We start from the raw sequence: 12280 nt of genomic DNA, 5'->3' as shown, positions 1-12280 counted from the left end.
GCAGTGAGCCCGGCCCCATATCCATTTAGATGTACCAAACCCGATATAAAGGGATCAGAAGCTGTGAGGCACATTAATGTCACATTTATCAAAGTTTCGAATGCAGCTTCACATTTCTTCCTCTTGGATTCTCACATTGTTTCTCTATTTCTAAAAACTGATATATAATGATAAAGCTACGCTGGGCAGTTCATTTATTTAAAGCTGGCATGCCTCTGTGCCTCTTGGCGTATTTAATGTATATGTTTGAAATGGTATGTACTTCGTATGAAATCAGTTTTATAAATTACAACACTAAAAACATTTTTAGGCTATGCAGTAAAATAATTACTTTGTGTACTGTCAAGGAGTGATTACTTTCAGTGTAGGCACCATTGTAAATCGCATAGTTGTGCAATACAAAACGGTTATATTTTGGTAGTGCTAGTTCTAGCTAATCAATATCTTATCAGGTAGAATAATTGCTAGAAGGTACAAGATAGGGAGAGGATATTGCTTAATGGCTAGAGCAGCTGACTTTGAAGCTAGGGAACCAGGTTCGAGTCTGGCGGGAGGCTCAAACATCCTGTGATTCTGGGCAAATCCCTTAAACTCCCTGTGCCTAGAAATGAATGTGTCCTTGTGTAACACAACTGGTGCTCTTGCAAAGCACTCTGATGCTTTTGGGTCGAGTTAGCGCTATATAAAACTGCAACAACGAAAGGTGAGATTAGCCTCATCTCAGATACATCCTGTCAGTGAAGCCTGAACACTGTGGAATCAGTGGATGGACTGAGAAGACTCTCTCCTTGGTGTGGGTGAGCGCTCCATGGTGCTCTGCATTTGAATGGTAGGATCCTAATTTAATTCTTATGTTGAGTCCTAATATAACTAACCTGGTGTGTTGTGGCTTTCAGAAATATCTATCCTCTCTGGTGCAGTTCGTATTGCATTAGCAGTTCATTTTAATTGTAGCCTTGAAAATCAGGAGAGCATTTTCTTATCCAGCAATCCAGCATAATGCAGTACAATTCATCAGCATTGTACATTTACCTAAAAGAGTCTAATTTGAAAGGGCAAATGAAGCCTTTGCTGAGGCCCTCAGATTTCAACCTGAAATAAACCCACAGGAAGTTCCAGTCTCCTTGCATATTTTACTTAACTGGAAAATAGTCTAAAGCATTCATGGTCATCGTAGGGGTGCAAGAAAGAAAAACATTCTTGTATCTTGTACACATTGAGATAGAAATGAAAAAGGCTATAGTGGACCATTGCCCAGTACTGAAGGCATCTTTGCTTCTGGAGACAACTAAAAAACTCTTTGTTCATATAACCTTATCTAAAAGCTATCATTGTAAACAAAATGCCTGAAAGTGCCAAGAAGCCTCCTGCAACGCATGCTTATTTTCTCTTACTGGAAATACGCAAAGCCGTTTTTTGCAATCAGAATGCACCTTTAATAGGCATTCTGGTTTGGGTTCTGTTTCTCTGGCAAAGGAGAGTTGGCCCGACTCCCTTATCGCCCTCATTTATAGTCAAGGCTACTACTGCTTTGTTTTCGATTCAACTTGTGCATCAGTGAAGTATTTCATAATGAAGCCTAATAAGTTATCAGTAACACCAATTCTCTAGCGTGCATATATCTCTTATTGATTCAGGTACAAAAACACTTTGTCCCCCTACTGAAAAGAAGAGACTAATGAATTGTCTCAAAACCACAACCGCTCTACATGAGATCTCGATGGTAGAGAAAACAGCAGCATTCCCGAAGTGGCCATTGAGATGTTTTAAGACCCAATGTCTAGTGAAATTGATAGCGGTGCAAAAAGTGGCCCGTGTCGCAAAGCATGTCCTTGTGCACAGTTCCAGAATGAAGAAGAGCCCATATCAGAGAACCAGTGTTACAAGTAAGTAACATATTCATCAGTGCTCTAATGTATTGTTGGAGACCTTGTACTGACCATAATTCCAATCTACGTAACCAATTCCGTCTTTCGTGGATTACATTACCTCTGTTTTGCACTTTTTTTACAGTGGGAGGACCAAGGCCACATGGGGTATGTAATATGAGGTAATGCTACTCATATCAAATGGCCTCTCTGTATCAGAGAAATGAAATAAAAAAACACACCCACATATAAAATTAGAGATAAGGGTACTACCATTTTGGATGTCACAGTCACATATTTAGTGAAACTGATGGTAATGTTGTGTTTCTCTCTTTCTAGGATACACAGAGTGTTATGGACAGGTAAAGCTCACTTTTTAGTGAAAACTCAATATGTGAAAATCTAGAATAGAAATATCACTATTGAACACACATCTAGCTCAAGGTGCATGTAAGATTTCTAGTAGTGAAGGTGTTCTGTTCAGATTTTTCACTGAGCTGCCACTTCTTGCTCGTCTACTTTCAATTGGAGTCTTTGTGGCCTCTCATTCCTTGTCTCTCACACAGTAAAGGTACTCTTTCCCTCCTTACCTCTAAGCGGTCTCTCGTCCTGTGTTTAACTTGCGGTAGCAGCTTCCTGTTCATTCTTACTCTGAAAGGTCTTTACTCTTCTTTATCTCATAGTGGAGGTTCCCTGCTCATCTTTGCTCCTGCAAGTTCTCTCTTTCCTCCATTTTATTGTGCAATAGAAATTCCCTGTCTTGGTCTATTCTATTAGAAGTTCTCTCATTCCTCTTATTTATCGCACTACTGAGGCTCTTCTTCCCACCCTGTCTGCTACAACTCTTCTCCCTCCCTTTTAGTTCAGTTTGGATCTATCCATACCATAGAGCAATGATGGAGTTTTGTTCAATGTTGATTCCTTCCTAGGTGTGATAAAGACAACAATCGCAAACCAGACATTAGATATCTCGTAAGGGAAAGCACTCTGGAGTGCTTCAACACACAGCATGCTTACATAAAGGAGAAGATCAAGACAATAAAAGGTAAACATCTATCTGATTGTCAGACCAGTCACATTGGAATAAGGAAGAATATATTGTAAGTAAGTGACTTTATTGTTTTCATCAAATGAGTACGATAAGTACACACTTGTATCAATTAAAAACTATCTGAAATTAAAAAGACCAATACAAATGAGAACATCATTTTGATTAGGTGTAGGAAATTGTCAACAAATTATAAATTATGTTTAAAAACCTATACAAACAAATACATCAGTTAACTTGATGTAGGAAGTTATTTCAGCATACTGTAGACAAGATCTAAATATTTTATTAAAGCACTGATAAAGGATGGAAATTGATTCATAAAACATTAGTTAGGCACGGCTATAACAGTCCTGATGTTAGCCCTGGACTTAATGGTTTGCGACAAGTACATATGATATGTTCTATGGTTTCTGGCTTGTAACCACACAGTCTACTGGCGCCTCTGCCTCTAAAGTAAGGATTCCAAGATCTTTCAAACTGGTGCAGAGGAGTGTAGCATATGCTGAATCTCAAATATTTCCTCTTTTTGTTGTTGCCTCAAGATTGGAGTCGTGATAGGGTTTCTTACAGTTAAGTAAGAGTTGTCAACCAATTCAGAATGTTTATAGTTTGCTAGTGTTTCTTTCTTTTCCTCGAAACTTTTGCCTGGGGATCCTTTTTACGGTTCTTGTCATCCTGAATGGGGTATAATAGTGAGCACATTTAAGTCTGGAAGGTGGTGCTGTCTGATCAAGGTTACTGATATCATCCCAAGTTTTTATATTTGTTTCTTTCGAATTCTTTAAAAATAAATCACTTTCACATTGAACTGTTAGCATTCCGGAGGACGCACATATAATTTATTGTCGCGAGTGTGTGAAAACTGACAAGTGGTGGTCTGTTCAGTGTTAACCTGAATTTACTTTGAGGAGTTGCTGCCTGTAGGTTTAAAAGATGTCTGATATTCTGCATGTAGATTTTCTCAAGCTCTATTATTTTTTATTCTTAAGCACAGTAGATGCTTATAGCAGCAGTTGAAAAAACGTCATTGTTACTGCTGTAATAGATTGGCTGTTAGAAATTGGGTTTCTGGTTAAGGGGGGGTGAAACCCTACCCAAGCAGCAACCACAATCGTTGCCAGGGTGAAGTCACTAGCAAACCCCCAAATTAACCTGTGCTCAATTCTCTGGTAGCTTGGCACAGGGCAGTCAGGCTTAACTTAGAGGCAATATGTGAAGATTTTTTGCAGCACTTCAAATAGTAATAAAGTGAAAACATAACATAAGGAAAATACCATATCAATTTAGAAAAGCAGAGTGAAGTTTCATAAATAAATCAAGACCAAAACAACAAAATTCCAATCAGTAGACCCGGAGATATGCAATTTTATAGATTTTGGTGGAAATAGCGCCAAAAAGCATGAGGCACCAACTATGGTTAACTGGTCGCACTGGACCATGACAAAGTCACAAGTTCAGGCCGACCACAATGGAGCACGGGCTGGCTACAGGGACCCATTTAGGTCTGCAGAACAAGAGTACCCTATATCCTGGTTGGGAGGGTTGCAGAGTCCCGAGTTTAGGATGCGTCTCCTAGCAGGGTTGATGGAAGGTCTGGGCGAGGAGATGCGTTGCGCAGCAGTGGTTCCGGGAGTTGTGAAATGCGATGTCATTGCTTGGAGACTCGTCGTGCAGTGGCGGTTCCATAGGCCTGAAAAGTGCGCATCACAGTCCTTGCCTCGGGGAAGTCTGCGCAGTACAGTCGTTGCGTCAGGGAAGTCTGTGCAGCAGAGGCAATGCGTTGGTTCGAAGGACATGTGTCGAGCAACAAAGGTGATGAGCACGTTCCGAGCGAGATGGCTGTGCAGCAAAGCTGTTGCGTTGGTTCTTCTGAAGCCTCAGATGGGCTGGCAGAGCACCTTCAGGCCCACTTCCAATGGTCCAGGACTGGGGAGGCACCACATGGGAGAGCATAATTCACAGATAACAGTGTCCAGGTGCTGGGTTCAAGGATTTTGGAAGACTGTTCTGTCTCTGAGTCTTCTGATTAGGAGGCTAGCCAACTAGCCCTGGGAGTTACTTGGGTCTTGGGTTTAGTGTTCAGGTACAGCCCTTCTCACCAGAAAAGAGGAAATCAGGGCATCAGTCCTTCAGAGAAGCAGTCAATCAGGTTGGCAATCCTTTCAGCAGTACAGCATTCTTTCCTAGCGGAGTCCACAGGTCCCCCAAGGCAGCCATTAAAGATCTAGGCGTTTGGTTGGACCAGAATTAACAATGGAGGTCCAGGCTAATAAATTGTCCGGGACTTGTTTTGGAATGTTACGTCTGATTAGGAAAATCATGTCTTTGCTCCCAGAGGATGCAAGGAGAACCATAGTTCAGGCCCTGGTTACATCGAGACTGGACTATGGCAACTCCCTCTTTCGGGGATTGCCCAAATATGTCGTAAAAAGATTACAAGTTGTTCAGAATGCCGCCGCTCGAATGTTGCTGAGCATTCCCAGACGACAATCAGCCAAGCTAGGACTGCGGAAATTGCATTGGCTCCTGATCCATGCCAGAATTAAATTCAAGTCTCTGAGTCTTGCTCACAGGGCCATGTATGGGAGAGGACCTGTCCTCATCCAAAAACTGATCACGCACTATTCACCACTTCGGCGTCTCAGATCTAGCTCAAAATTTCTGATGAAAGCGGTCACAATCAAATAGACAGATGGGGCGGAAGATCCTTCACTCATCTGGTTCTGATGCTTTGGAACTGCCTAGATCTGGAGATCCGTCTCATTGAAAATGAATTGGCTTTTAAAAAAAGGCTCAAGACCTGGCTTTTCCCGTTGGATTAAGTGCTGACTGTCTTTCCCTCTATCAGCGCTGAGATGCCCAAGGGTGGTCACGCGCTTTATAAATCCCATAAACATAAACATAAACATACTGAAGAGTTGGGTATAAGGGTCCAATTTGTATACCTGGTGCCCACTTTGAAGTGGAGGGAGCTTCAAGAGGTTTCCATCCCTTTGAGGTGTCAGGCACCTCCTTCCTTTCTATTCTGGCCCCAGCATGTCTAGAGTCACAGAAGACCAGTGTCAAACCCTTTGTGAGAGTGGTCAGGCAGAATTTTTGTGATGTGCAAGTGTGGTAAGTGATAGCTCCTCCCCCTTGTTAACTTAGAGAGCCCCATCTTACCAACACCTATCGTATTTTTGTCTCCCTCCCTGGGAGCCAGGCACAATGACCAACTGCCAACTACACCTAGTCAATTGACCCAGGATCAGGCTGCAGGCACCAAATGTTTAGGACAAATAAATGCAAACTTCCTAAAAGTGGCATTTTCAGGGTTGTGACAAAAATCTACCTTTACCATTAAAGAGAGCTTTTAATCACAATTGTTTAGACACCAAACTTGATCTGTCAATCTGCTCCCAATCAGAGGTTACAGCTTATTAAATGTAATAAGGAAACTTTAATGCTATCCTATAGGAGAGGTAGGCCATGCAGTAGTGAAACACGAATTAAGTATTTTTTCACTACCAAGGCATTGAAAATACATGTCCAACCTTTAAATGCACTACTCCCTCCCCTCCGGGCTGTTCAGGGCCTACCCTACAGGTGAAGTATATGTATTATAGAAGAAGGTTTAGGCCTGACAAAAGGTTTATTTTGCAAGGTCAAAATGGTAGGTTAAAACAGCACACACAGGCAGAAATGGCAGGCCTGACTCATGTTTAAAAGACTACCTAAGTGGGTGACACAACCAGTGCTTCGTGGCTTACTTGTAGCATTTAATTTACAGGCCCTGGGCACATGTAGTACCACTAGTACTAAGGACTTGCAAGTAAATTAAATAGGCAAATTGGGTGTAAGCCAGTTAAACCATGTTTAAAAATTATACCAAATTTAAAGGAGAGAGCACAAGCACTTCAGCACTTGTTAGCAGTAATAAGTGTGCAGAGCCCTAAAGCAGCAAAAACAAAGTCAGTATAACAGGAGGGTTGAAGGCAAAAAGTTAGGAGAGAATCATGCCACAGATCCCAAGTCTAACATTGGCTGATTGCTCTTCGTCCATAAAGCTTTGCAAAACTTTTCATGGCTTTAATGAATAGGGTTGATTTTTGTTTTCTTGTGAGCATATGCGGTGCCCAGGACAAACAGGAGAATCTACAGTTATTCTAAATAGCAAATAGTGGTTAACAGAACATTACTTCTCCAGATAATCTGTCTTGAATGTACCAGTGGCCAGACTGAATGTGGGGTGAAAGTAACTACATCTGTAATCTCTGGATACAGCAGGTAAATCCTTGCTTACTGAAAATTGATCATCTGTTAAGGATTACGTTTAAGGCCTACTGCAGATAGGTCTTCCGTTAAAGATTAATGCCTCATTTATTGTCTCAATAATCCCATATACCTTTCCCTATTGCATACTGTATCCATGCATTGACTTTATTTGATATTCATCGGTGTGCAAGTGGGAAAGGGTGTAGGGAGAGCTACCCTCTGGGAACTGGAGGGACACAATCTATTGTCTAAGATAACCTTCATAACATAATTTACCTTTAGATACAATCATTGTTTGTAGTTCTTCAAGCTTTTCTTGACTCGGTGAACATCAGCAGGGTTCACATTTAAATATCACAGCATTGCTTTACATCATCCTTCAATCTGGAGGAAAATTGCAGGTTGATTGCTTCTAGCCTCTGGATCTTTAGGTCTTTATGAGCCAGAGGGGAAGCAATATATTTACTGCTTGTGTGTAAGGTGACACCAGGTAGAAAGCAACAGTCTCATCATAGGTAGCCCCGGATCTGGGTGTATTACCACAAATCTTCCAAAAATTGGTCATCTGCTCAAAGGTGTTTACAAATCAGAAACCTAAGCTTTGCCTCAAATATATACTTAAATCAAGAGAAAGAGTGCTCCTCCTGGAGGGATGCTCACCACAACTAGAGGGTGAAACTAGTGACCACAGAGGCTGTGAATGCCATAGCCTGCATTAAAAGATCTTCCCATCTGTTATGTTATGTTAATAAACTGTATACAGCGCACAAATACCCTTAGGTGTCTTGGCGCTTCCAGTGCTACATACTGTGCTCAGTGCTACTACTACTAAAAGTGCGAGGTCTTCAGTTGTTTTCTGAACTTGAGAAGGGGGGACATTTTTCTGAGATATAGTGGAAGGGAATTCCATTGCTTGATGGTGTTGAAGGTAAAACTCCTCCCCCCAGTTCATCTTTTTAATCCTGACCAGCGGCATCAGATGGGCATTAGCCGCACGCAGAGGTCTATTTGGAGAATACCATCTGAAGAGGTCCTCTAGAAATTTTGGCCCTTTCTTGTGTAATGCCTTATGGGCCATGCAGAGTGTCTTAAAATTTATCTGCTGACCAACTGGCAGCCAGTGGACTTCTCGCAAAGCTGATCTGACAGACTGATATTTAGGTATGTCCAGATTCAGTCTTGCGGCAGTGTTTTGTACTGCGTGTAACTTCCTAAGGAGGGTGGATTGCACATTTATGTACAGTCCATTACAGTAGTCAAGTTTAGACAAGACTAAGGAGGTTACAAGTGACTTTCTGCAGGATTTAGGAATAAAAGGCAATATTTTCCTTATAGTATTAATCGTAAAGAACGAAGAGGACACAACCTTGGAGACTTGAGCTTTAAAACTAAGTTTCTCGTCTACGATAACCCCAAGATTCTCTGTCTAGATTGGATCAGAAACCATGGATGTTTGATGTGCACCTTTTTCTTGTCTTAGATGTGAAGCTGCAAAAGTGGATCTGTCATAGGAAGGTTTAGGCGCGGAGTCGGTTAGAACAAAAGGGTCTAGTATACATGTGTTCTTTCTAACATAGGTTCCCTCCCTAGGTTGTAACAATACAAAGCCTGTGAAATAATTCCACCATGTTTAAGAGGTCCAGCAGCTGCATAATGAAGGATGGCTTAAGATGCCCCTAAATATGTGCCAGCACAGTACGGTAAAGGGTGCAAAACATTTTTCCTGGTTTGAAAGGGATTGCAAACAATATGCAGTTGTTTAAAATTATGTCTGTAGGGTGCAGTCTTTAGTCAGTGAAACAATCACTGTACATATGGCTAATGTGCTTTGAATCACCAAGATCTCCCCCACATGTATTTAACCAAATGTAGCTCCTCTGCTGTAAACAGAGGAAAGATTTACCTTAATATTGGGGGTTTGATGTTGCACTGACCTTACCCATATGTTGTGCTTCGAGCTAGCTATAAGGACAAGGATTCAGTTAAAAATAAATGAAAGGTGGTTTAGATTACAGCTGCTGACTTGTGTGCTTCAGAGCTCTGTAGAGCCAAATATAGGGACTATTTGAGAGTGCAAAAAAGTATGATAGAGTTCCTTAGCGAAAGCAGATGTCGGGTTGGCCGTTTATAACTACATCGTTAGTCGGCTAGCAGCTGTCAAGACCTAGTTGAAAGGGCCTTTTTCCGTATTCTTTTTCAGTTTTGTAGAACATGAAGAGGACTTGACGTGAATCAACAGTCCAGTGAGGCAATGTTATTCTGCATATAACAAAGCAACAAAAGAGGTCTCTTATTTTTGCTTTCTACTGAGAGAACTTACTGCATAGGGGTGTATTTTTGGATACTAAACACTTCTTGGAGGTTGATTGCTAGATACAATGGTCTAGTGAAGGAATCGAAATTTGCCTAGCTTAGTAACGGTAAGTTTCAATTCTATTAAGGACACGGAGGCGAGGATTATGCTTTTCTCTCTTCGCTGTTTATTCACATAACACCACACAGCAGCCAGAAAAGCATCAAAACTTGAACATTTTTGTATTCCAAACACAGGAATCATCAGAAAAACATCATAATAACATTTTTTATAACTACAAGTCCCATCAGACCAACATTAGGCAGTCCTTTCTTAGTGTCCATAAATCCAAATATAAGGCGTCCATCTTGTGAACTCCTCCTCTTTCTTCGTCGCGAGTCAGGCCAAAGTCTCAACGATCTTGTTTCGCACCATCATTACCTGGCGGAAAAAAAGAACAACGTGAGCCATGCCATACCCGCTAAACTTGAAAGCAAGACAACGAAGGCATTGCAACAAGTCAATGACATGCAACCAAAGAGAACAGTAAAACGCATATTGCAATCCGGAAAAAGATTACTTACTCCAGAACGGGCGGGATCTCCGCAGGAGGTATGGGTGGGATAATCCCTGCCTCCATGTCCTTAATAGAATTGAAACTTACCGTTACTAAGCTAGGCAAATTTCGATTCTATGTCAGGACCGGAGGCTTCGGATTATGCTTGTTCAAAGCTTGTTCACCACCAAACTAGCAATATCCACCACCGGCTTGAAATAAAACCGTTTGAAGGTGGAATCCGAAGACCAATCCGCTGCGCGCATGAGGTCTTCAAAACGTGCCCCAAGGGCAAATGCTTTGGAGGCCATGGCCCCTCTTGCGGAGTGAGTTCCGAACTGCTTTGTATCAACACCAGCTTCCTGTAATACCCAACGCACCCAACGGGCTATAGTGGGGGAAGAGACAGCCTTGTGAGGTTTGCGCAACGCAATGAGTAATTGCTGCTCGCCCGGAGGGCGAAGTTCTGTCGTGACATCCTCATACGCTTTCAAACATTGCACCACACACTACTTAGGGACATCCGCAAAAGCCGGGTAAGAAATAGACCTCGTAGCAGATTTCGTGCGGCGGCCCACGGTAAAGGTAACCCCATCCGGGAAAACGCTCTCGCCGTGACATCTAAGGCACGCACGTCGGACACCCTGCGACATGACACCAAACAGAGGAGCATCGCCAGTTTAGCTGACAGTTCCTTTAAGGAGAGATACTTGTTGTGCTGCCAAGAAAGAAAAAGGTTCAACACCACGTTAACATCCCACAGGACAGAATATCGTGGCTCCGGCGGTAAAGCAAGACGCACTCCTCTGAGGAGTCGGCAGACAAGGGGATGCTCCCCGACCGCCACTCCATCCAACTTCTCATGAGCTGCTGATATGGCAGACCGTATTGTGTTAATAGTCCGGTATGCTAAGCCGGCAGTAGATAGTTCCGCCAGGAAATTCAGGATGGGAACGAGACCTGCGACCATGGGATCCAAGTCCCGTCGAAGACACCAACGAACCCACCTGGTCCAAGCCGATCTATACCTTTTCGCAGTGCTGCCTGCCCAGGCTTTGGACAAAAGGTGCTGAGCCGAGTTCGAAAGGCCAGGGAGCGACCAGCGTCTCCTGAAAGCCTCCATGCCATGAGGCGGAGAGAACCCTGGAGGAGATGGTGAGGGACCCCGTCTGGATTGAGGAGAAGACGAGGGAGCCGGGGGAGTAGGATTGGAGAATCCCAGGAAAGTTCCAGAAGAACTGGAAACCACACTTGCGACCTCCACACGGGCGTCACCATCACCACGTCCGCCAACTGACGGCGAAGCTGGGCCGCGGCACGCACTATCATGGAGAAAGGCTGGAAGGCATACGGTCGTTCCTGACTCCAGTCCTGGAGGAACGCATCCGTCGCCTCCGCCAAAGGGTCCGGTCTCCAGCTGAAAAACCTCGGCAGCTGGAAGTCCAGACGGGATGCGAACAGGTCTATGGAAAAAGGACCCCAGCATGTCGCCAGCCAGTGGAACACTTGAACATCCAGCTTCCACAGGCTGGAGTCTCGCGGGTATCGCAAGTGCCAATCCGCCACTTGGAACTCCATCCACTCAGGATCCCCAACTGACCCATGCCCTCACCACATCTTCAACAAAGCAGACTCCATTATCGCACCCCATCTCCGAGACGTCATCAACTGCTCCCTCAACTCCGCCACCTTCCCGGAAAGCTGGAAACACGCAGAACTCAGCGCCCTTCTGAAAAAACCCACAGCTGACCCCAACGAACTCAAAAACTACCGCCCCATCTCGCTTCTTCCATTCCCGGCCAAAGTCCTCGAGAAAGCTGTCAACAACCAGCTCGCCACCTTCCTCGAAACCAACAAATCCCTCGACTCCTCACAGTCCGGCTTCCGAGCCAAACACAGCACTGAGACCGCACTTATCGCAGCAACAGACGACATTCGAACTCTACTGGACAACGGAGACACAGTCGCCCTCATCCTCCTCGACCTCTCCGCTGCCTTCGACACAGTCTGTCATAGCACCCTTCTACAGCGCCTCAAAAACGTCGGAATCCAAGGAAAAGCACTGGAATGGATCACCTCGTTCCTCACCGGAAGGACCCAGAGAGTCCGCCTCCCACCATTCAAATCAGAGGCCTCTGAAGTCATCTGCGGCGTGCCACAAGGATCTTCACTCAGCCCCACCCTCTTCAACGTATACATGAGCCCCCTCGCGGCCATCGCACGCCAAAACAAACTCAACATCATCTCCTACGCTGATG

At 43.8% G+C, this 12280-nt stretch overlaps 1 protein-coding gene across 1 annotated transcript in view; it reads left to right on the top strand.

The window, feature by feature from the left end:
* The window catches only part of LOC147717665 (E3 ubiquitin-protein ligase TRIM39-like), a 158398-nt gene that overhangs the window by 93799 nt on the left and 52319 nt on the right, over window positions 1-12280 (top strand). Inside the window, exons 5-6 of the mRNA XM_086924453.1 lie at window positions 2208-2230; window positions 2798-2913. Coding sequence (XP_086780579.1) covers window positions 2208-2230; window positions 2798-2913 — 139 coding nt within the window. The remainder of the gene's footprint in view (window positions 1-2207; window positions 2231-2797; window positions 2914-12280) is intronic.

The sequence above is a fragment of the Lissotriton vulgaris genome, chromosome 5 (genome assembly GCF_964263255.1).
Source record: "Lissotriton vulgaris chromosome 5, aLisVul1.2, whole genome shotgun sequence".
In the NCBI taxonomy this organism is placed as follows: Eukaryota; Metazoa; Chordata; class Amphibia; order Caudata; family Salamandridae; genus Lissotriton; species Lissotriton vulgaris.
The sequence above is the reverse complement of the archived record's forward strand: the minus strand, read 5'-3'. Positions and strand labels throughout refer to the sequence as shown.